A 26,060-nucleotide genomic window follows, 5' to 3' on the forward strand; every position below is an offset into this window, starting at 1 on the left:
GCAAAGAAAGAGTGTAATTGTATCTTAAAAATTCTGAGATCTTAAATAAATGATTATATTAATTTTTAGCTTGCCTAAAATCACCACCTTTTCTCTCTCATAGCTATTTTCTCAACCTGGCATCTAACTACAAATTTATTTTGGTTTTCAGACTTTGTCTGCAGGGTACTCCACTCTGCACCTCTCAGTATTTTTAATGATTCTTTCATTGTGTGTGTGTTTAATGTATAAATGCATAGATCGTTGGAAAACATTGGAATCTTTAAAGGAACTCTCAGAACGATCAGGATACATTTAGGTGTGGGGTTGGTTTGTTTGTTTTTTGTGTTTTTGTTTGGGTTTGTTTTGTTTTTTTGTTTTTTTGTTTGTTTGTTTTTCTGCAATGGGATGAACTTTGTCGAGTTGAATCAAAATATTGTCTTGTATCTTAGGATCAGACTCTGGGTAATTTTGGTTAGTTAACGTGTCTTGCATCGTAGCTAAACCTTGACCTAATCCTCACAGCATCACAGAATGGGTCAAGTTGGAATTGACCACAGTGGGTCACCTGGTCCAACCTCCCTGCTCAAGCAGGGTCATCCCAGAGCACATTGCACAGGATTGTGCACAGATGGTTCCTTTATCTCTCCAGTGAGGGAGAGCCCACAACATCTCTGGGCAGCTTGTTCCAGTGTGTGGTCACCTGCACAGTAAAGAAGTTCTTCCTCATGTTCAGGTGGAAATTCCTGATCATTTTTTGCCTAATACACACACTGGGCAAATCGAAAGGTCTTGACTTAATTGGTCTCTCATGTAATGTATTTGTTTCATATGCCATATATATATATCTCTATATCTCTATCTATCTATCTTCAGGAACTGAATATTCAATTGGACCTGCTATCTCTTTTTAACTCTCTTCTTCTATGAAGTTTTTTTATAGTGTTTTAATGCTTGCACTGTCATTACAAAATGGCAAAGAGAGTCTGTTGATCCATACTTTAAGAGTTGGACAGAAAAAAGATGGAAGAAGAATGTGGGAGAAAGAAAGGGTTTCAGGATTATTCCATATTGGTCTCTTTAAGAAAGAGCTGTCTGAGAATGATGATGAGTATATTTAAGCTGGTCTACGAAGGACATACTAGTTTATGGACTCAAGAAGGGAGTGAGATTGTCTGATGATTATATGATTATCTCTTGATTGCATTGGAAGGCAGCAAACCTAAAGCATCCATACAGAAATAATTTTAAATAATCAGTGACAATGACCAATTTATAAGGCAATTTACACTGTTATCACACACAAAAAAATAGCTTCTTTGAGACAAAACTAAACAGCCAGACTTCAATTAAACTAGCTCAACTAAATTGATATGTAATTATTATTCGGAAGACAAAAAGAATCTCATGCATCATTTTTGTGAAGAATCTGAAAATCATAGCCAGGTTGTAGTAACACATCTTCAGATTGTCTTAAAGCATAGGACTGTTAATCTGAACAGTGGAACATGTAATATATAACTTGCTAGAAACTATTCTTAAATCCTTCTCTTTGCACTGCTTTTCCACAGGGGTAATTGCTCTCAGAAGAGACCTTTGATTCCTTGACTAAGAGGTAAGTTTCACAGCTGGCTGTACCTTTGACCTATTCCTGTTCTTTGTCTCAGGTCTCACAGTATGTGCAGAGTTCTAGGTGTGTCTTTTTGTGTCTTTTATTTAAGGTTTTAAAACAGAAAGAAGCAAATGGAACAGGTAGTATTTTCTAAATGCATTGTCTGACTTAAAATCATGAAATATTATGGTCTTGAAGTGTATGCAACAGGACACTGATAGTATAGATATATACTCCATACTCTAAAGGAAGATTTATAAGATTTCAAACAGAAAAACAACCAGAAGACTTTCCTCATATATCAAAGTATGGTTTATAGATTCTTTTTTTGTTGAAGCTCACTTGATAGCCATCATCTTGTGTTTTAAAAAAAAACAAACTGTAATGGCTAGAAATAAGTGCATATCTCAGATTTGCAATCCACGAAACTCTTCACACTGAGCAGAGAGGTTGTTAGAGCAAGACAATAAAATGAAGTAAGTACAGGGATCATGGCCATAATTATCTTATGATCTAGTAGTTGGAATCTGCTCCTGTAAGCATCTGCAGCGACTCTCTCAAAAACTACATAAATTTTTCTTATTTTATTTGACATGATAGAGATGCCAGTTCCTGATATAATAGTCAAGAGGTTAGAGGGTTCCACTTCTGAACTAAAAAATCTGTATTTGTGAACTTTCTCAAAATCCTTCTCCACTGACAGGCAAAATGTTCTGGTTATAGAGATGTTACTAGAGATGAGCCTATTCCTTCAACCACTTTAAGAAAGACAAGGTGCCTGTGTTTTGTGGTATGTCTGGTTCTGCCAATGTTCAGTCTGCTCCAGTAGTATCTGCCAGAGCTAGCCTGGCATGTGGATTTGTGTGGAGAAACAGGGTAATAAGCTTAGCTCACACATTTTAGATGTCAGTGTAAATGTAAATATATAAGCCAACAACTCTGGACTTTGATTTTGGTCTAAGAAAAAAGTAGTTATTTTTAAGGTGCCATTCCATTTTAGAGCTATTGGATATGTTGACTAGATCTCCACCAGTTATCAAGGACAGTGACTAACTTTAGTACTGATGCTTAATTTAGTTTAGTGGACGCTACTAATAGTTTGCAGATACGGGTTCAACTCAAGATATTCACACTTGGAGTAGTTCTGGTCCTGTGGGAAAGCTGGAGGTCCTAATGAAGTTTATAGTGAGACAGGGAGGTACCTCCTGAGCTTAGGCATTGAGTGTTGAGGACTGTGGTTTTAGAATGAGGATTTAGGTAGATGTAATGACTGTCCTGCTGGTTGAGAGAAAACACCGGATTAGACCACTGCACTGAAACTGGGTTGGAGTGAAGTAAAGCAGGCTAGTTTGTCTATCACTGATGGCAATAAATTCCAGGTGGTGAAGAACAGGAAGTAGCATAGAATGATAACTTCATAGATTGCTTGACTATGCATTGGCTACATCTGTTAGGTCAAAGTACTTGATTACCTCTAGCTCTACATGACTTAATCAACTCTTTAATCTCAAAAAACATATGTGGAAAAAGTATGCTTCTATGATTCTAGAAATGTACAAGTCATGAAGTAGAGGATATTACTCAAATGAGAATACTTTATTTTGTTTTTAAGATTTAAAAACATAGAACTGGTTTGGTTGGAAAAGATCTTTAAGATAATTGAGTCCAACTGTTAACCTAACACTGCCATACCCACCACTGAAACACATCCCTAAGCATCACATCTACATCTTTTAAATACCTCCAGGGTTGGTGACTCAAGCTCTTCCCTGGGCAGCCTGTTCCAATGCTTGACAACCCTTTTGGTGAAGAATTTTTTCCTAATATCCAATCTAAACCACCGTTCTTATAGCTTGAGGTAATTTCCTTTTGTTCTATCGCTTGTTACCTGGAAGAAGAGACTGACCCTCAACTCACTACACCCTCCTTTCAGGTAGTTGTAGAGAGTGATAAGGTCTGCCCTGATCCTGCTCTTCTTCAGTTCAAACAACCCCAGCTCCCTCAGCTGCTTCTCATCAGGCTTGTGCTCCAGACTCTTCACCAGCTTCATTTCCCTTCTCTGGACACACTTCAGCACCTCAATGTCCTTCCTGTAGAGAGGGGCTGAAAACTGAACCCAGGACTCGGAGTGCAGCCTCAGCAGTGCCGAGTACAGGGGCACAATCACTGTCCTGGTCCTGCTGGTCCCACTATTGCAGATACAGGCCAGGATGCCACTGGGCTTCTTGGCCACCTGAGCACTGCTGGCTCATGTTCAGCTGCTGTTGACCAGCACCTCCAGGTGCTTTTCTGCTGGGCAGCTTTCCAGCCACTCTTCCCCAGCCTGGAGCCCTGCACTGGGTTGTTGTGACCCAAGGGCGGGACCTGGTACTTGGCCGTGTTGAACCTCCTACCACTGGCCTCCTCCAATCAGTTCAGCCTGTCCCAATCCATCTGCAGAGCCTCCCTACATTCCAGTAGATCAACAGTTCCACCCAACTTGGTGTATATGTACTGTAAACCTACTGAGAAAAAGACACCATGCAGCTATTATGGACAGAAAGGGATTTGAATAAAGAAGTTCTTTTATAGTTCAGTAGCCTTTCAATACCTGTACGCATTGATTGTCTGTGTTAATGAAAATTCAATGCAGAAGACGTATTTTTAATTATCAGTAATTTGAAGAATTCCAAATACGTCATTCCCTAAAGTCAGAGTGACCACTGAATACTGAGAGCTTTATGGGAACAAAGATCATACCAACATTTGATGGCAGAATGCATTGAAATCCAGACCAGTACCTGCTACAAAGAAACAGACTGAGGGGCATAATCCACAGTAAAGTAATTGTGCTGGTCTCTCTGCTTATTGCCAGAGGTCATACTGCTTTTTTAAAGTTAAAGGAGCTAAATATTTCTAAACTAAGAAAAATGTAAAAGTTTCTTAAAAATGGGCTCAGAAGTTGGATGTATTTATACGGAGTGAAGAAGTACTTGCAATTAAATGCTTTAGCTATTCTTGGTCCTGAAATATTTATAATTTGAATCTGAGAACATTAATTATACAATATTATAAATACTTTTACATTAATTAACTTTTAAAATTGTTTGGTTTAAACCTAATTAAACTCATTCAGAATTAAAATTGCCTCTTCTGACTTTAGCTTCATTTATACCTGAAATGAATCGAGCTGAACTGAATAATTCTAAGTAAGAGTCCATATCTCCATACCAGGATTTAGCACAATTTAAATAACCCAGATTTCCTGAATGTCCTTGTAAATCTGATTCTTGTATGTGTGCAGGATTCTTACCTTCTACAGTGACTGCATAAATCAGAAGGTAGTATGTCCATCACGTTTGTTCGATATACTGTCAGTTACTTGTCCTTATGCTTTTTCTTATGTAAGTTAAGTTGTCTCTAGCCAAAGCTGCATTTTCTGAAACACTGAATATTTGTGTGTGTTCATATATGTGTATGTACAGATGGACAAGGGTAAAGCAGATTGGAGCTGATGAATCTTTGATTGTGGAGGTCTTCCTCTCAAAACTGTAATTAGTGACCTGCCTATGAAGTTTTAAATTTCAGATCCATTTTTAGGATGTGATTATGAACTGGTTTCACTACTGCTGTGTTACAGTTTATTTTTGGAGACCTATAGAGGAACAATACCTGGAAAAAAATCAGAGGATTCAAGAAGAGCTCCAAATTTTTCTTGAACACAACAAACAATAGCCTTGACTTTTGTAACCAGCCAGGCTGCATTTCATATTGCACTAGAAAATAATCTCTTATACCACAGGGAGGCTGTCAGGATAGTCCTGGCTGAGGGTGAATGTGTGGTTTTACTTTGAGAACCAACGGAGGAGATAACAAGGGGTACTAACAGTGCAAATTTCACTTTTACACAGTGTTAAACTGAAGTTTGGCATAACTTGGGTTATGTTCTATACATAGCTAGTGCTAGTGGCTCACGTTGCCCTTTTACTTTTGCCTGTACTTTAACTGGAAGGCTCTCCTGAAGTTTTTGAAGCCACACAGAATTAGGTCCACATGAGGTATTACATCCATATGCTTCAGAACCTATTAGATGTACTTGAGGAGGTCTTCCTGGTTCATGTGCACATGTGCTAATACCAAAAATAAAAAGGTAGAAGACAGAAGCTGGACTTGGTGCAAATAGATGTAATTTTTTTAAATCAGTGAAATTTGTGCTGTAAAGAACTGTTTCTTAATACCTGCAGACCTGATTTTTGTCTTCTGTGAAATATGAACAGAGAATTCAAATTGTATTTGAACCATGTTTTTGGGGCAGAACTTATTTGTACATTCTACAGTTGTATAGAATGTTTGCCAACACAGACTGTGTAGGCAAACATGGAGAAATACCCTAAAAGGACTTTCAAGTTCATATATGATTTATAGATGCAGATAAATTAACTTAGAGAAAATGATGTTCTGTGGTTTTGTACCACATTACAACCTGAGCCTGTGATGTCTCAAACCTTTCTTTTGAGCTGTGTATTTTGTTGACAGAAATATTTTACCAAATGTGTTCAAGTGTTAGAAAAAGGGACAACTTTCTGTATAGAAATTACTATGTCAAAGAATGATATTCAGACTAATTAGGTTGGTCAAATGAATGAAAAAGTCTGTCTTAAAAGCTTTTCTAAATCAATGGTAAACTGGTTCCTAAAACACAGAAGGGAATTTGTTTGTCTGCTTTTATTTTTTTGTTTGTTTGTTTTTAGAATGGGTAAAAAAGTAAAGAAGGAAGCAGAGCCTCCACCCAAGGATGTGGTAAGTTTATAAACTGCTATGTGCTATAAAATAAACATTACCCAGTTACAGGCCCAACTCTACAGTCCTTACGTAGTTCCTTATTCTCCTAACTTACCCACATTATTCTAAAAATGGCTTTTAAAGATGACTCTGTTTCTGCTTTTCTTGGACAGCATACAAACCAGAGTGACTGGGCATGTGTAGTTCTTTGTAGAGATTGTTGTCTTTGGCAGGCTTTGCAAACAGTAATGTATGAAACAATCCAGGCTTCTTTTTATTTAAAACAGTGTTAGCTTTCTCTTTGTAAAAATCAAAGGAGAAAGGAGAAGAGCAACATGAAATCTGCCTGTCTTTTCAACTGTGAAGACATTCTCTTTCTTTGGGTGGAAAAGAGTTAAGAGTCTAGATGGATCTGCAGTTTTATACAAATACAAAATTTGACAGATATTTTGAATGCTAGTATTACATACTCTGGATCTTTTGCAAGGTTACACAGACTTTTTTACCAGCAGTTTAGGTTTTTTTGGTATCATGGGAAGTACGAGAGCTGAAGATAAATACAGAATCATGGTGATGTGACTTTTTTTTCAAAATTGGAGGTTAAGGGTCTGACACTAGCACACTTTTCAAGGGTTTCTATACATTCCGAAGGTATGAAGAGACCCCCAAAGATAGATATTCAAAATAGTTAATTTTAAAGATTAAATGTTTTATTCATAAAGAAGTAGAGGAAACACAGAAACATTGAAAAGAGTATAATATAAATTCTCTGCCAGATAATAACCAAGTTAATGAAAATAGGAACCTCAACGAGTTTCACAGAGGAACATGAAACTAAATGCGAAGTTCGGTACACTGTTTTAAAAAAACAGTGGCTTTGTCTGTAAAGAGTGGTAGTACTGCAAGAGCTTTTTCAAAGCTCATAGGTCATAGAAAAGTTGATCAGCAAAAACTACATTACAATTTGAAAATTAAACATAAATAATTTTGACTAAGACAGTATCCAATAGCCATGATGTCGCTGAGGCATAGCAATTGATACCAGGTTTAGCTCCATTGTTATGTAGAAAGGTGAATATTACAAATGTATTCATAAGATCCAGTCAATAATAAATCCTCATGAAAGGAGATGACATGAAACCTCAACATAACCTGGGTCTGTATAAAAAAACAAGGAGGAGTCACAAAGATGGTGAATGTGGATAAGACTAATTAAAACAGACCCGAAGAGTTAAAACTAAGTATCTTCGCAGTCTTAAAAAAAAAAATTGGAAAGGCATGACAGTACATTTAAGCCATACAGATAAGCTAAAGGAATAAAAGTTGACCTTTTCAGTAAATAGCTAGAAAATCAGTAGATGCAGCACTACAATCTCTATATCCAAAACATGCCATTAGATTTTCTGGAGAGAACTGTGATACAGCCTAGTAGGTACTACGATAAGTTGTGAAAAATGTTAGAAATATTCAATAATTGAAAAAATCCAACGTAGAGAAAAGGTTGATAAAACTATCAAAAAGGAAGGAACTGGAAAGAGTGAATTCCAGATGGCATCTGCAGCTTTTGGCTTAGTTTTCCCCCTTATTATACTTCAGGCTAACATATCTGTTCTATCAGTCCTAGCAGGAGAAAAAAACTTGAACGTTGCATAGCAAAACAGTATTAAATATGAAAATAGATCATTGATTAATTGTAACTATCAACCAAGAAAATCTAATAGCTATGAGAACGTTGTTAATAATGATTGTGTAAAATCAAATCTCAAAACTTTAAATTTCACCTGGATATTTCAGGTGGCAGGAAATGAGATGCAGGCAAAATAAGAGATGTATTAGCCATTATCTTCTGATTGATAATCTGTTTATGAAAATGTCAAGTCCAAGAAAAGAAGCCTTGAGATAATGTAGGCAGGCTTATAAAGAGGGCCTTTGTGCACTTGGAATGCTCCGGGAATATATGGTCCTGCAGATGACCGCTAATTTTTTATAGATTTCTAGGAACAGGTGGGAAACACATCTCGTACTAGCCTCTGCTTATATGTTTTAGAAAATATTCCTGAGGATTCTGTTTTCACAGCCTTGCATAATTTGTCTTTTCTCTGTTACAAGAATTGGTCTCCTACAGGAAAAATATTACTTTGAGCCTCTATCTCTATATGAATGACCTAAGTCAGTAATTCAGACAGATAAAATATTTGACACACATTGATAGGAACTTTTCGTATGAAATCTACATTAAGTTTGGTCCAGACAATATTACTATTTGATCATCAGCTAGCACACAGACATTAAAAGGAGACCTAAGATTATCACTAGAGAAAATACTGAGGTGCTATCACTTAAGCTATAGATACGTGAGTATTTCTGAAAATAGCTTGATTCACAACTCTGCTGTTAACAAAAGGTGGAACGTATGAAGTGGCACAGTCAGCTCCTGAAATTGTCTTCTGAATAATGCCTAAATATTAATTTGACTTGGCTTTAGGAAGGCTTTCAATACTGTCTCTCATAATATCCTCATAGGCAAGCTGATGAACTACAGACAAGAGAAATAGACAATGTAAATGAATTGAAAAGTAGCTGAACTGACAGGCTCAAAGGGTTGCAGCACTGAGGTCCTGTTGGAGGTCAGGCAGCCTTGTGCTCCAGGGGTTGATCCTGGGGCTGATACTGTTTGAGCTCTTCATTAGTGACCTGAATGATGGGACAGAGTGCACCCTCAGCAAGTTTGCAAGTGATACAAAATTGAGAGGAGTGATAGACAGACCAGATGGTTGTGCAGCCATTTAGAGGGACCTCAACAAACTAGAGAAATGGGAAATTGGGAATTTAATTAAAGTTCAATAAAGGGAAATGCCAAGTCCTGCACCTGGGGGAAGAATATCCGGTACAGTCTGGGGGATGACCAGCTGGAAAGCAGCTTTACAGGAAAGGACCTGGTGATTCTGTTCTTGGTTCTGTGGTACGAGAGAGACAAGGCCTTACTGGAATAAATCTGCCAAACTCTTGGAACATTTGTCATTTGACAGTTGGGACTGTTCAGTCTTGAGAGAAGGCTTGGAGGGGTCTTGGCAGTGTCACCTGACAGGAAGAAGTAAAGAAATCAAGCCAGGGTCTTCTCAGTGATGCCCAGTGAAAACATGAGAGGCAATGGACACAAACGTAAATGCAGGAGGTTCCACTGAAGCAGAAGAAAAAGACCAACCCCAGGTTGTCCAGAGAGCTTGTGGAGTCTCCATCTTTGGAGATACTCAAAATCAGACTGTGTACCAACCCTGAGCTCCAGCTCTCCCTGCTCTGAACAGGGCAGTTGCATCAGATCATCTCCAGAGGTGCCTTCTAACATCAACTACTTGTGATTCAGTGAAATATCTTGGGTTTATGTTGTTAGTACAGGAGATCAGGCAATCACAAAACTGAAACAATTAGCGTGTCCAGGTACCTATTCTGTTTTTCTAGGTAAAGGGGTTAAGAGTATCAAAGATACCAGTCCTGCTTCTAAAAATTCTATGAAAAGTGCAATGATAAACCTGAACTTAAATCAAATTTAAGTGATTTTTTAAAAGACAATCACAGCATGATTAACAACAGAATAATAGAAGATAAATGCATCCTTCATAAGGTGGGCTTTGCATTCAAATGAGAAGTAAAAGCACAATGTCACCCTGCATCAAAATATTTTGGGAGAGAACTAGCAAAGACACAAAACTCACAGTAAAGCTTTTCCAAACTGACTAGATGCAAGAATCTTCTTAGAGGGATGTTATTAGGTGATTAAAGTCATGAAGGAAAAGCAAACTTACTTACTTTTTTGTCAAAGGCCAAAGCACCAAAATAAATGTGATAAAACTTCCCAAATAGGAATAAATAGTATTTGCCCTGGTCTTGTGCTAAATGAAAAATAACTAAAATTCAAAAATGTGGTACTGCTACATGTAGTATTTAATGTAGTGGGAAAATGGAGAGTAGAAAATTTCATTTTCAAAAAGAAATACATTAATAATTACAGGAAATTTATCTTCCATGCTGTGTTAATTGGTAGAAATAGTTCTGAAAAAAACCTCCAAACCCATGGATAAATATGATAATAATGGGCAACAGTCCCTACTGCTTATGTAAAGTTTGATCTCTGAAATCTACTTGAATTCTTTGGAGGAGTCAGTGAGCAAGTGGATAATAGTTTTCAGATTGATACAGTTACTTAGCTTTTTCAAAAGTTTTTAGACTAAGCTTTTTGCTCTCATAAAGACAAAGAGGTAAAAATAATTTTCTCTCCTAGCAATAATGGCTGGTTATAAAACAGAAAGCAAAAGTGAGAAAACAAGTTACTGTTCAGGTTTCATAACAGAGAGAGGTTGCCAATGGAATGTCATGGGGTTTTATTCTGCAACCTATGTCATCCAGTCTATCAGAATTAATGGATATTTTCATGAAAGTGGCAGCCAGTTCCTAAGTAGAAAGAAGTGAATAAATACAACATTTCAAATTCCAGAAATAAAAGGCAAAACAACATGTCACTAGCAAACGCATTATACGTGCACATGTTAAATGCTATTAACAGTTTTGGTGTTTCCATCTCAAAAAGGTACAATTGAGCTGTAGAAAGACAACAGAATGAACTAAGAAAGACAACAGGAACAGACAGAGTGGCTTCTGTATTAGGAAAGATCAAAGGGGATAGGTTTCTTCATCCCCAGAAGGAATAACTGTGAAGGGGAATATCATAGAAACTTAGAAAATTATGAAATATACAAAATTATGAACATACAGGGAAGGCAAATGAGTGTAATTTATTTCATTGTTTCCTATGGTGAATGAACTGTAGAGGACAAATAAAATTATCAGGTGGTAGTTTTAAAACAAAGAAGAGGCACAGTAATTTATATGACTGTTAAATTGTGGTGTTTGTGTCTCAGAATATTAAAGGTGGCTTCAAAAAGTATGTACCAATTTTTTTCTTGTGGATTTTTTTGAACACAGAGATAAACTCACTAGGCTCTCTAGTTCTCTAGGTTGCAGAGTACTGGAGTCTGAGAGGGAATATAAGCAAAGTTTAATGTCTGCTTGCCCACACCTGTTACTAGCCTTTTGTCAGAGACAGGATGCTGGGCTAGATGAGTCTTTGGTCTGACTGGAAACATATTTTATATTACATTCAATTTCAACTAAATTAAGTTGATGGAAGCCAAAAAAAAAAAAAAAAACACCACCCAAAATCAAGCCCCAAATGCTCTGCGGTTTTTAATGGCTTTGAAGTCAAATGTACACAAAAATCAAGATCAAAGACATGTAGAAGTTTTTGAATTATAGCTTTCTTTTTAATTTTATTTGCTTTTTTCTTAATACAAACTGAATGTTGGAAATGTTGTTGCTTATAAACTAGTTAAATTTCTGTGTATAATTCAAGGTTATTTGTAACTTCAGACATATTATTCTAGCACATAATCTGTCCTGTATGTGCCGTTATAGGAAGAATATGCAATGATGTATGAAGATTTAGAAGCAAGCCTTGATTTAAAAAAAAAAAAAAAAAAAAAGCTGGAACACTGGCTATACATGCATTATGATCAGCAAGAGTCATAATCAGCTCTCTGATAGTTTTGATGAACACACAGCAATCACAGATTGGGTAAGGTTGGAAGGGACCACAGTGGGTCATTTGGTCCAACCTCCTCACTCAGTCAGGGCCATCCTAGAGCACATGGCACAGGATTGCATCCAGATGCCTCTCAAATATCTCCGGAGAGGGGGACTTCCCACCCTCTCTGGGCAATCTGTTCCAGTGCACCATCACCTGCACAGTAAAGAAGTTCTTTCTCAATCACTGACCTGCTCAGGCCTCTGACTGATTAAGCATATGAGGGTAGACATTAGATTAATTTCGCTCTGCTCATGTGCAAACCTGTCATTAAATCCCAGGAATTTGCATTAAATTTTGGTTTCTACAACTAATTATGAACATGAGATGCAGTGAAAATGGAGCAATGTAATAATGACTTTGTTACTAGATCAATGTAAATAAATGACATTTAAACCTCTTATTTCATCTTTCATTTCTTATTGATCTTCATCTGAAACCAATATTTGTGTTTATTTTTCTCTGGAGGACTAACAGCCTTTCCTAAAAATTGGAGTTTTATCCCGTCACCAAGTATTTGTCCAGACTCAGGAGATATGTCTGTGCTCAAATAATAGCACTTAATAGGAGTGTTCAGTCCATGCAAAGACCCAAATGTGCAGAAGTAGGGAAGTATGAAGATGGCTAAAGGAACTTTCAGTCACCTCCTAATTCTCCTGTATTCCCCTTATGTGGGTAGAATGAATGATTGTTGCTGTGATAAGCTGAATTTTTTTTGCCTCCTTACAATCCAAAAAGAAGGTTCCTATAAAGAATTCCATAATTTTAGGCCCATTATAGAGTCAATAAGTTTAGAAAAGACCTCCAAGATCATCAAGTCCAACCCTTGATCCAACACCACTGTGGTTACTAGACCATGGCACTCAGTGCCACATCCAGCCTCATCTTAAAAACCTCCAGGGATGGTGAATCCACCACCTCCCTGGGCAGCCCATTCCAGTGTATGATCACTATCTCTGTAAAAAATTTCTTCCTAATATGCAACCTAAACCTCCCCTGGCAGAGCTTAAGCCCGTGCCCTCTTGTCCTGCTGCTGATTGCCTGGGAGAAGAGACCAACCCCCACCTGGCTACAACCTCCTCTCAGGTAGTTGTAGAGAGTGATGAGGTCTCTCCTGAGCCTCCTCTTCTCCAGGCTAAACAACCCCAGCTCCTTCAGCCTCTCCTCACAGGACTTGTGCTCAACTGCCTTCACCAGCCTCATTGCTCTTCTCTGGACCTGCTCCAGACCCTCAATGTCTTTCCTGAACTGAGGGGCCCAGAACTGAACACAATACTCAAGGTGTGGCCTCACCAGCGCTGAGTACAGAGGAAGGATCACTTCCCTGCTCCTGCTGGCCACACTGTTCCTGATCCAGGCCAGGATGCCATTGGCCTTCTTGGCCACCTGGGCACACTGCTGGCTCATGTTCAGCTTCCTGTCGATCAGCACCCCCAGGTCCCTTTCCACCTGGCTGCTCTCCAGCCACTCTGTGCCCAGCCTGTAGCGCTGCAGGGGTTGTTGTGGCCGAAGTGCAGGACCCGGCACTTGGCCTTGTTGAACTTCATTCCACTGGAATCGGCCCGACTCTCCAGCCTATCCAGGTCCTTCTGAAGAGCCCTCCTGCTATTACATCATTAAGATGTAACTTGCACCACTATGCTATTACTTGATTTAATTCTTATTGCTGAGTCATTATTAAGCAAAATGACTTGCAGTACAGTAAGCTGATTATACTTTCTTTTGTTCCATGACTTGGCCCATGCCTTCAGCTTGTCACAGCAAGCATGAAGTTAGTTGGACAGTGTCTTCAGATTTTCAAACCAGTTTTCAGATTGAAGCTAGGTAGATCAGTTAAACACATTAGGCAGGCAACCTCTTAATGAAATTTGTCTTTTGAGCTTGTTGCCTGCTAAATTGTGTGATCTGCCTCATGGAAGGTGATGAAATTAATTAGATTTTAAAACCTACTGAAAATATGAATTTGGAAGTCTTTGTACCAGTATCATATTTTGCCTTATTTTTGAGCAAGTCAAAAAAATGAGAAGAAAAGAAGCTTCCTCTTTGTCCATTTTTCTTATAGCACACTCATAACTTTTAAGATTTGCTCCATATCATTTACTTGCTTGACAAGAAATATGTGCCTCTGATGTAGCTATTAGAGTTTTTTTTAATGAAGTAAAACAAATAACATTTGTAATGATATATAATATAAATATATATTGTAACAGTATTTTTAAATAATTTGTAGTGCTATCTTATATGATTAATCTGCTATATTTTAAAGATAAATACATTGATTCTGAGAGACAGTGTGACTCCAGTATGTGATAGTTTCTTTATGTAACACAGATGCTCTATAGTCCTGAACTGTGAAGACAGAAGACAGTTTTTCCATACTGAAAGATTACTTTAAATCCAAACAAGCTTAAAACTTTTTAATTGGTAGGATTTTCAGAAATTGAATAGACTCTTGTTAAGGAATGAAAGGCTTTTTTAGAAGATTCTCTTGCTCACATGATGTTAGTCCTAAGAAGTCTATTAAGAGTGTGAAAACTGTCTGATTTGTTGGAAGATTTCTTTCCATATGAGAGAACTCAGAAATGGAAATGAGCACTTGGTATCATTTCTGGCTGGATGAGCAGGGATTATATTTTGGAAATGCTTCAGCTAGTGCAAGATCATGGTGAGCTGGTGAACTGAGTTGACAAAGGCACAGGAAATGTGCTTTTATTAATTTTTTAAGCAACCACAAAGTGGTATTGCCAGAGAGTAACCAAGTCCTCTTCCTCGCACAACACCTGAGTTTGTGGTCTCTGTGTTACAGCTGCTCAAAAGGAACTTCTCATGTCTGGTTCCAAAGCTGAAGAATTCTCTTACATATGAAACAATTACTTAGTTTGTTACTTTCAGGACTTTCTAGATTTGCAGGGAAGTGTCAAGGTTTTTCCAGAATCTTCATATGGCATGAAATCCTGATTATACTTATTTGGAAGTAAATTATTCTTTCTTATTTTGTAACAATGTCTCTGATTGTTAAAAAATCAGATTTCTCCAAGTAAATAGCAACTCATTAAGGTTTCTAATTCGAATTCTAGATATCAAACAAGATTTTTTTCTTAATGAAATGTGGGAGTCTACTGCAGCATACAGAAAGACTCAGAATAAATTAAACTTTTCTTTCCTTTTTTTTTTTGTTGTTGTTTGTTTGCAGTTTGATCCATTATTAATTGAAAGCAAAACACCAGAAACGGTTGTACTAATGCTTAGTTCTCCTGAAACGGAAGTTTTGACCAAAGCATGTGATGCTCTATATAAATTTGCTTCAAAAGGTTAGTATTTTTGCAATGAGCATTGTTTTACCCTGCTTAGAGTTTGATGGTAGTTCACAATTTTTAGTTTCCTAGCACTGAAATCTTAATTTCTTCTCAGAGGTCTCTGTCGAGGTTTTGGGGGTTTTCTGAAATATCTATTCAACCCGTATTTGCAGTTATAAAGTAGTTTGCATGAAGGAAATTTTTCCATTTTTGTTGTAGAATTTTATATTCACTGTTGAATAGAGGTGTTTTAAATATAATGTAGATCTGGTTTTGTATGAGCAACAGACCTGCAGTTGGGAAATAATTATTCTTTTTATGACACAGTTTGAGACTTCTGTACCATTGTAGTTATTCTAAGGTTCAGTTTTCAATGAAAATAACTTTTTAGCTTGTTTCTGTTATTTTTGCATAAAGTTGTGTCAGTATTTCTGTGACAAATGATTTATTGGAGACTGCTCAACCTCCTTTATCAAGCTTATTCTGCCTGTGTTGGGAGTCTAACAAGTCTCCAACATACCAAATCTTCCAAAGGTCCCTGTATAATCTATAGCTAAGGATCCAAGGGACCAAGGAGACAACAACTGTGTAGGGCTCAATTTTATGTCGCAAATAATTTCCTAAGCTGTCTCCTATTTTCTCTATGCCAGTCACTCAAATTGGTATATGTTGGTAGCGTTCTTGGTTTGATTAATGTGGTTTAATTTTAATTTCCTTTAAATTTACATTTTCTTAAAAAATTATGGGTCTCTATGTTGATTGTTGTACTAATGGCAATTGCCAACACTGCTGAAGTTATGAGAGAAGAGCTGAATGCTTTGACAGCTGGCTAGAGGTCACCAGGTTCTGAAAGATGTTTAGGCTCTGCTTAATATGGCAAGCTTGGCTGACAGCATGCAATCATATTCTGAATATGGGAAGAGAGAATGTGGACCATAAGCCTTTACTGGCTTCTTCCCTGCTGTCCCCAATAAAATATGTCACACTGCAAGAGGGAGGACAGATGCTTATTTTTTTATGTTTCCACTAAATGAATCATTCTTTAAATCATTGATGTAGACATTCCTACAATCTTCCAGAAGACTTGACTGTAACTTTGCAGTGTGGTGCAAGAGAAGGAGTTGTTTTCAGTTAATTGATTGCAGTTAATTTATTTTTTGAGTGTTGCTAGTAAATTAAGTCCCATCCCTCAATAAAAATACCTTGTATTTTAATCATGTCTTGGCCTGAGTATGAGCGTAGCTCTCCAGTTTCCTCTCACACTGCTTGCTTGTAGCCAGAAAGAACTGGCATGGTTCATTAGAAAATGAATTATAAAGCTGTTGTGGGAACTGAGAATGGGAGTGGGATTGGAATTTTGTTTCTTGGGTTGTGTGTGTGTTTTGAGTTATCAGGAACGGAAGGCTGTAGTCTCACAAAACACCTCTGTTCTTTGCATGTCCAGCACCTATTGAGGTACAAAGTGCTCCATTCTCAGGTAGAAATCTCAGGATTTAATGATCCAAATCCTGCTAGTTGCTTCCACTGAGAGATAGTAAAGATCCACTGAATTATATAACTGTTATTTTGAGGAAAACCGAATTGGGAGGCAAGAAAAGAGGAAGATAAAATGAGGTTCTTAATGATATTGAATAAAATGAGGTTCTTAATTATACTGTTTATCTGTACTTTGCTAAATAGAAAGTTGTCCTTTGTACTATCATTGCAGTCTCTAACAAATGAGTTGAGTGTCCAATAGATAGAAGTATCCTTTGCTTTACAAATGTGAATTAATCTTAGACACATATTTATTTGGGGTATAGATTAGACGATCTCCCAAGGTCCTGTCAGGCCTTTGTTTCTTGATTCTACTATCTAGTAAAAGTAGCTGTTTTACTTCAGTACATTAGAACTGTGAGGTTGTTGCATTTTTCTTGGGCTTCTAACACAATTCCTCTTCAGATGATGAAAACAAAGTGATACTCCTTGGTCTTGGAGCATTGGAACATCTGTATAAACTCATCTCACATGAAGATCCCATTGTACGCAGAAATGCCATCATGGTTTTTGGCATCATGGCTTCTAATAGTAAGACTTTCAATTTATAAATATTTTCCAATGTGTGGTCACAAGGAGCTGACCCATGTGAAAAAATCCTGTATTAATGGCCCAGAATAACGACTAAGTGATGTAAGGTTGAGTTTCATTGGCTGCTGTTTTTACAGTGCTTTATAAACCTATATCTAATTAATGTAATTAATCAGGTGTTATTTTGTTGGATGTTCTACCCAGTTGTCTTCAATTGTGGTGTCCCAATCACTCTCAAGTCTTTTCACCAACTGCTACCTGCTTTTCATGCTGCACTAGACCTTACCCTCTTTACCTTCCTTTTAACTCCACATTAGCATATAGTCCATGCTGCTGCACAAACATGAATTTAAATGAACAAAGATCTTCCATTTATATTCACATCTTAATAATTTCTTTATTTAAAGTAAATTAAACTCTCATACCTTTTTCCTACATTTCAACACTGTAATATGTTGATAACAACACTGCCCTTTAAGATCTCACAAAATCTGTTCCAACAGCTATTATTTGATTTTTCTGTCCAGTGGTTGTGGTTTTGCTAGTTTGCCATTGACAACAATAAAAATTCATTCTGAAAGTCTTTACTGTGATTTTAATGAGATCTAGGTAATTCATGTTTTCCGTTTGCAGGGTGGGCTGACATTAGCTTAAAATAGCAAAGTGATGGCTTGAAAACTAAGTAACAGATTGCTTTTAGTTTGATAATTTTAACAACAAATACTTTAAACTATTGGGATGTGACTTCTTTGGCAATTAAAACTGCAAGACTTAATCAGAACCTGCTAGGTGCAAGTTTTTTGAGTAAAGTTTCAATAAAATATTAAGAAAGTTCATATATATCAAAGAATGTCGTCTGGTACTTTAAAGTCTCTTCTATTTTTTTCTGGGCCTGTTATGATCTTGGTATAACTTCAGTTGTGTGTCTTTCCCAGTCAGATCTGTTTGTCACTCAGAGAATAACCATAAGTACATTTGCTTGGAGCAGATTCTCTTCTTTACTCAGCCAACATTGCCAAATGAGAGACTTTGTATTTATTTCATTGTAGATGATGTCAAGAAGTTACTGAGGGAACTGGATGTCACAAATCCACTTATATCACAGCTGGCGCCAGAAGGTACCTTGTGCAGTATTCATTCTTGTGCTAAAGTACAGTCAGAAATAATTTATGATTGCATTTGAACAGACAATTTAATAAAATCTTCCCTGTAACTTACAATTTGTCCTACTACATGTTAAAGAGGTAAATGCTTTTATAGGAGTAACTCTTACTCACCAAGTAGTATTTTATGTTGTACAGATGGAGCAACATGTTTATGGAGGCATCAGGTAGGATTAACAGCTATTATTTATTGACTTCAAATAATGTTTTAAACCACTGGATTAGTGAATATGTTCCGTGCTGAATAAAACTTGATCAAAATGTTTCTTTTTTTCCCCACAGAAGATGTAGTAATCCATGAGTTTGCTACTCTCTGTCTAGCACATATGGCTGTTGAATGTACTACTAAAGTAAAAATATTTGAGCAAGGTGGGTTAGAACCACTTATCAGGCTGCTAGGTAGCCCTGATCCTGACGTTCAGAAGAATTCACTTGAATGTATTTACCTTCTGGTACAGGTAAAGTTTCCTGTTGTTTGTTGCTTTAAATTACAGAGGCAGATAAACCCTTCCCACCACCCCCACCCCCACCCAGACATTTTCTGTGGGGGTAATAATTTTAAAATACTTGGTTTCTTTACTCCCCAATGTCCATCAGTGTATTTGAATCATCACACCCAATCTTATGAATGTTAAATTAGTTATGAATATAGCTGATTTGACTCTAATTCTTTTGAACTTGATGCAATTATCTGTGGTGTGCTGCAGTATAAGTATAATCAGAATGAGATTTAGATTTTTTTAATTAAATAGGAATTTGTTTTCTCAGTTTGAAAATACTAGTCGTGGTAATTAGAGTCATAATCTGTCCATCCAAAAGGTTGGAATAATCCTGTAAATTAAAGAACTAAAGAACTACCAATTGCATTGTGTCTTGTTTTGACCAGCAGGTCCATAGCACAATTTTGAACATCTTTTTAATGATAGGTGAATGCTGTCAACAGCTACTTTCCATACTGGGAGGAATAGGTTTTTTATTGGCTACTTTCACACTCAGCACTAATGTCATCCATATGCTGCTTAGCAGAAGAATGGTGCATTTGTATGGCAGTCCTCTTCCATGGCTTAAGCGAATCAATTCAATAATGAATTCAGTTTATAACTCTATCTCTTTTGGGGCATCAGAGCATGTCTATTCAGAATCACATTTTACTCTTTCTCCTTTTTTACTATCTCGGTGTCTTTGTTGCAGGGTATATCTGGATAACTGCACCTGGTGCTTGCTTATATTGATAAGGATAATTGCATGCTGCACATGTGCAATAAGCTATTTAAAAGCAAATTGTAATTTATTTATTTATTTTCTATTTTAATATAATCAACTACTGTCTTTTTATTAAGCTGCACATTCACTGTTTAAAGTTGAAATTTTAAATTAAATATAATTACTAAAAAAAAGGAAGATATAACCAGGCAACCACAGTTGAGTGCAAAAAACTGTTTTCCACCCACTGATTAAACAAAAATAGTGAAACTAAATTTAAAAAACTTTTTCAAAGAAACATTTGAGACAAACATGGTGAAACCCAAGAGTAAATGGGCTTCCTTAGACAGAACTAGATTCTACAGTCTTGAAAAAACCCCTAGAATTTAAGGTTCACAGGGCTTGATTATATTCAGTTTGATTTTTAGGTCAAAAGAAAGAAATCTTCAGAACTGAAAGCTCTGAAGTATTGATAAATTTTTTGATGTCTGAAATCAGACTTCTGGTGTTTCTGTGAAGTCAGGAATTGATGTATTGTTATATTCTCTATCACTAACTTTATTTTTTGAATATTTTACTGCAGGATTTTCAAAACCGTGCTGCAGTTAGCGAACTGAGTGTAATTCCACCCTTGCTGGAACTACTGGAATCTGAATACCCCGTTATTCAGTTGTTAGCCCTTCAAACCTTAGAAGTAATTAGCAAAGACAGAGAAACCAGGATAATACTGGGAGAAAAGAACGGATTAGATTGCCTGCTGAAGATACTGGAAACCGATGTACAGTTTGCTTGCTTTAAAAGTTTTTCTGTTCTTGCTACTAATGTTTGTATGACTAATGGGAAATATTACTTCCGTTATGGAAGAGCGAGATAAGAAGAAAGAGTTCCTTACTTGGAGTGAACTAAGATAGAAATAGGATAGGCTAGGATATCTAGCTTACTCAGAAAGGAATCAAAGGGATTCACCCAAGTATTTATATTTGTTTTATTGCTTTACTGCTCTTAGTAATACTGTTTTGCCTTTACTGTTCATTTCTCAAACTGTTGAAAATATCAAAAAAATTCACCGTATAGCTTTTTATATGACATTTTCTCAAATTTTTTTATGATACATAGAACTCTGGTGATGGTTCCTAGTTTGAACACTGATCTTTTTTTCCTGAATTTACTTTGATATCAATGGCCTTAGACATAATTTCCTGCCTTGGAAATATCACTGTTTATGTTATTATGAGATTCAGTTTAGTGCTTCTTGAGTTTAGGTGTCACCATGGGACATAATGCGTAGAGAAATTTGTGACGTTTTTGAAATTTTAAGATGACAGGTGCATTCTGGGTGCTTGTCTAACGCACTTTAATGTAAACAAGAAACTTCTGTAGGCTTTAGTGTTTTTGATAAATTGTGTTGCATCCTAAGGCATCATTAAATAAATTAGATGAAAATGTGAATATGAAAATATACTCTTTGCAGTGTGATTAAACTATCCAAAAGAAAGTTACAGCCATTATCCTACAAACTTAAAAGCCAAAGATATTTTAATCCTGATTTGAAGGTTATTTGTTTGGATTTTTTTCTTTATTAGGAATTGAGCGATCTACATGTCGAAACTCTTGCTGTGCTGGGAAATTGTCTCGAAGATGTGCATATCCTGCAACTGATTCAGCAGACAGGAGGCCTTAAAAAACTCCTTGCACTTTTAGGAGTCTCCACTGTTCCTGATATTCAGAAGAATGCAGCAAAGGCAATTACCAAAGCAGCTTGTGACTGTATGTGACTTTTCAATAATCCATGGACATAAATTTGTTTATGAAGTAAATTTTTATTCAGAATGAGGTTGAGGATAGTACTTGTGCTAGGTTATATATATATATAAATATATATGTATGAGAAAATCTTAAGATTTTGCCTCAATTTATTTTTAAATGCAATATATTCTTGCAAAATGTTGTTCTCAAAGAAAAATGGAACTCTGAAAATATGATCTTTGTCTTTTGATTAGTGATGCCAGGTAACTGCCATCTTAAGCCACCTTTGCTGGCACTTTCTCACTGCCATCAGTTAAGACTTCATCTGGCATTCAACTGCTTGTCTAAATGTCAGGCAATTTCAAATACAAATTTCTGTAACGGGGGCATGAAAGAAAACCTTTCAAATGGCTTGCAGATTAATATTCCCAGGGGAGTTAAATAGTTGCATTGTAATCTTTTTATAATTATTCATCCTATAGTTCTTTTTTATGTACTTTTCTTTAATTCACCAAGGAATTCTGAATTAGGCAGAACATGCTCATCATTTTTGCCCACAAGGATGCTCTTTTAATCAAGCCACATTTGAAATTCTTTCCATACATTGGCTTCTGAGTTGCAACATGTGCCAAGTAGTGTTGTGTAAAAAAAAATATAACTAATAACATACTTCTGTCTATAGAAGATTTTAATTCTGTCAAGGGATTTTTATGATAGAACTATGTCAGTAGAGCTTAAATATTTCATTCATATTTCTGGCATTTTGTGTTTGAATCATGGCTTTAATTGATTAGTATTTTAAAAATATGTTATTTAATTTAATAACACGGGTAAAATAATATCTTCTTTCTGCCATATTTCAGACTTCCCTTCTTCTCTCCCCATGCTGTCTTTCCAATTCTTTTCTCACCTTGCTTAGTTTGACATCATGAATATTTGTAATTATTTGGATTGCAAATGATACACAAAAAGAGTGGAATCTGCCTTTCCTAGTATTCTGTGGATTTCTCTGTGCTTTCATCATTATCTATTGGAAGCTTTGCAAGTCACTGAAGATTGTTTTCATTAATGTTCAGGTATCAAAGATAGGAAGGAACCTTCTTATGCCAGTATTTTCTACATGTATTTTCCTGTATTGTTATTTTATTACGCTACTTAGGACTGTCAGTATCATTTTTATAGTCCTGTGACAGGCTTATAAGGTGTATGCTAAGCAGATTTATATTTGCTCCTACTGCTTTCTACTACGTCTTACTCCTTTATCATATTTATTTTCAAATAAGCATAGCCTTCTTTTCCTCTTTCACACTTTTTTTCAGTTTTTGTGGCCTAATATTTTAGCAGCTGTTAGTAGAAGCATGTCTGAACACATTTTTAAAGCACGGTGGCAAGAACTACACATAATATATTACAGTACTGCCTATGATCTTATATCAGGGGATGTTACCGTCAGTGAAGATGCATCTTCTTGTCATGGTTCTTTACAAATGGAGTCAATGTGGTTTCATTATAAAGGTTTGCTCTCTTCTTCAGCCTGTGACAGTTGGTATGGATACAGCAAGCTGGGAAAATAGATCAAAAGAAGATTTAAAATATTTGCTTTCAAGCTGTAGAATTTTGGTGACACCCAGTTAGGCAAAGGGAAACTTGTTGTCCTGGTGCAGTAGAAAACAGTCCAGTAAACTCTCTGCTCAGCGTGGCCCCCAAAAGCAGTGAATTTTTCAGATACATAGAGCTACTGTCAGCCTTCCAGAGGGAAGAAAAGTGGCATTGAGGCCATTATAAGAAATAGCCCAAGTGCAAAAAAACCCCATAAATATTTGCAGTTCTTGTTTCTTTGGATTCTGGTTGTAAACATACCAAACAGCCTATCCAAACTGCAGCACTAATGTATACAGTACTAGTACTTGCCTTGATGGGAATCCAAAATAATACAATACAACTCTAAGTTCTGTAGTGACTTTTCCATTAAATTTGCAGTAGCCATACAGTAGCACACATCCTTCAGGTTTGATAATCGTGATTGCAGTTTACCAACATTTCCTGCTTACTTGGTTAAAAAAAGGACTGCTTTTCATTGGAATGAAAAAGTTCCTTCTGGAATGACAGAACATGTATTGAGCTGGTTTTTTAATCCTGTAAGATGAGTATACAGCAGTATCTGGTTTTGAAATTATTGTTGTTGACAGATGGAATTTAATTTTGGTGTTTTGTTTTGTTTTTTTTTTTTTTCTCCTGATAGATTTGATCATAGCAAACAGTTTTGTTTTATGTCCCTTTCAGCCCTTTGCAAAGGGACTCCTGTAGCTTTGGTGGTGTTGTTATAAGATGGATTTATCCCTTAAGAGCTATTCTCAATATCAGAATAAATTACATGGTACAAACATGATATTCAATTTGAAATAGCATCTTTAGGATGCTGCTCTGTTTAAGTACATTAAAATTGATCACATTTCTATACATAATCATTATGCCTTTGCCCCTGAAAATTTTTTTGTTCAGTAACATAATTTTGAATTTAATATATTAATTTATTGATGATTTTATTTTGTACGCTCAGAATTATAGTGGTGAATTATACTGTGATTCCCTCCTTGCCCAGCAAATAATGCAGTCATTTCAGAATGCAAAATATAATTTAATGCTATAAATTATTGAATGTCTGTGAGTGGATTATCTGGACTGTTGATTAAGGAGGGCCTGATTTCCACTGTCAGTGCCAGACACACCAGCAACAACAAAATGCTGTGGAGTATGTGTGGAGAAAGTGATGATCATTCTCACTGGAGTTTGGCCTCACTCTGCCAAACTTCTGGTTTGAACCTCTCCCCGTTTTTTCTCTGTATCTCAACGCAAATCCTTTCAAAAGGGAGCACACTAAACACACCCTGTAGCCTGATTAACATATGCATTTCATAAGACAGATTTTCGTTTATCTGGATAATCTCAACTCAAGATCAGTGAGAGCTCATGGTACTATTTAAATTTTTTTTTTTTCATTTGAAATTGGTATAGGTAATTCCATAAAGTGGTGACAGTGACCTGAATAGGTAATCAGGAGAATTCTGATCATGATTTTGGGGTAATAAGGGCAAATAGGAAAATATACTGAAAAACAAAGGTTGTCTCACAATGGGGTCAATGCATGAAAAACCAGACAGAACTGTTAGTACTCCAAACTCTTTTAGTTGTGTGCTTGAGTATTTTGGTTCATGTTAAATCAATCGTGTTCAAATTACTTAGGGGTTAAGAAAATCATCACTGTAAAAATGGTGTTGGCGCTCACGTGAGAAGTACTTCAGTAGAAAGGATGCTTTTTAATTGTGCATTCTTTCTTTTCTGTAGTAATGGAAACAAAGGAACAGCTCATACAGACAGAGAGGATCATCAGAAAATGTTCATCCCTTATATAGAATTGGTGCCTGGATTGTTAAAATATTAATAATTTTCATCAGCCTGTCTACCTAAGTTCAAATTCAAACTCTTTTTTCCACATTATCAAAAAAGTATTTTTCTGTTTAAAATATTTTAAATCAGTATTTTCACTCATCCAAATTAATTACTCATATTATTATTTCATATAGGCATAAATTATCTTTAAAATGAAACACTCATCATCATAGCTGCCTTTAAAAGAAAGAATATTTTTTAAGAAAATTTGAATAGTAGTAAGCAACTTGCTGTACAAAAAACAAATTACTGAGTCATGAAGAACCTCTAGAAATCACTATTAGGGATTATGGACTACTTTGTCAAGCAACAGGCCAGCAGCATACTTGATAACTTCTCCAAATGGTCTCTAATCCCAACTAAGGCCTTCTCTTGAGAGCTGGCCAGTATGCATCAAGGTTGTGGCCAAGGTTCTGCTAACACTTAAAATCCTCTCTGGTTTTTTTGTTGCACCTTTGCTTTGTGATTTTGTTTGCGTAACTGATGATTCTAAAAATGTTCAAAATTGAGCTAGAGGGAAGAAAGCAACTGTACCATCTCACCTATGTGCATTGAGTCATTTCTGCTGTAACTAGATTTTCAATCCAATTCCCTTTTCATTGACTTTGTGGACTTGTATTTGTTTACTTTTATTCATTACAGATTCAGGTTTATCTAAAAGCACACTTATGATACTTTCCTTTTAAATTTTTTTAATTTGGAGGATGACAGTCCAAACAAGGGAGAGATCCCTGAGAGCAGTAGTAAGCATTGGTAAAATTTCTAAGTGTGTTGAAGTCCCACTGACTTCTCAGTTCATGAATTTTTTAATACATTCAAAAATTCTACCATTTAGATAGAACTTCAAGCATGTAATTAATCTGCCTAAAATTATGCATACGGTTAAATGTTTATTGACCCTCATCACTGTACAGCTTCTGTGCTGTCCAGTGCCTTTCTGGATGAGAAAGTTTCTTTCAGGGCTCTTTCTAACAAACACCTGGATTTCTGATCTCATCCATTTCGGGATGAGAGAGTTTATTAGTTAATTAGTATCCACATACAGATGTCTGTTGATACTTTGTCGAAGCTGTGTGTTGTTACAAGGGAACATCTATGTCCTTCCCAGCTGCTGCCGATCATTGCAGAGTAGGTCAGCAGGGAGC

General features: G+C 36.3%; 1 protein-coding gene across 1 annotated transcript in view; it reads left to right on the forward strand.

The window, feature by feature from the left end:
• The first annotated feature begins 1,549 nt into the window (after positions 1–1,549).
• ARMC3 (armadillo repeat containing 3) overlaps positions 1,550–26,060 on the forward strand; it is a 55,021-nt gene continuing 30,510 nt past the window's right edge. Inside the window, exons 1-8 of the mRNA XM_050314728.1 lie at positions 1,550–1,594; positions 6,322–6,370; positions 15,184–15,301; positions 17,228–17,353; positions 18,403–18,471; positions 18,799–18,974; positions 20,303–20,497; positions 21,303–21,486. Of these exons, the coding sequence (XP_050170685.1) occupies positions 6,323–6,370; positions 15,184–15,301; positions 17,228–17,353; positions 18,403–18,471; positions 18,799–18,974; positions 20,303–20,497; positions 21,303–21,486 (916 nt within the window). The 5' untranslated portion in view covers positions 1,550–1,594; position 6,322. The remainder of the gene's footprint in view (positions 1,595–6,321; positions 6,371–15,183; positions 15,302–17,227; positions 17,354–18,402; positions 18,472–18,798; positions 18,975–20,302; positions 20,498–21,302; positions 21,487–26,060) is intronic.

The sequence above is a fragment of the Myiozetetes cayanensis genome, unplaced genomic scaffold, assembly GCF_022539395.1.
Source record: "Myiozetetes cayanensis isolate MyiCay16 unplaced genomic scaffold, myiCay2020 scf1, whole genome shotgun sequence".
NCBI classification, from domain to species: domain Eukaryota; kingdom Metazoa; phylum Chordata; class Aves; order Passeriformes; family Tyrannidae; genus Myiozetetes; species Myiozetetes cayanensis.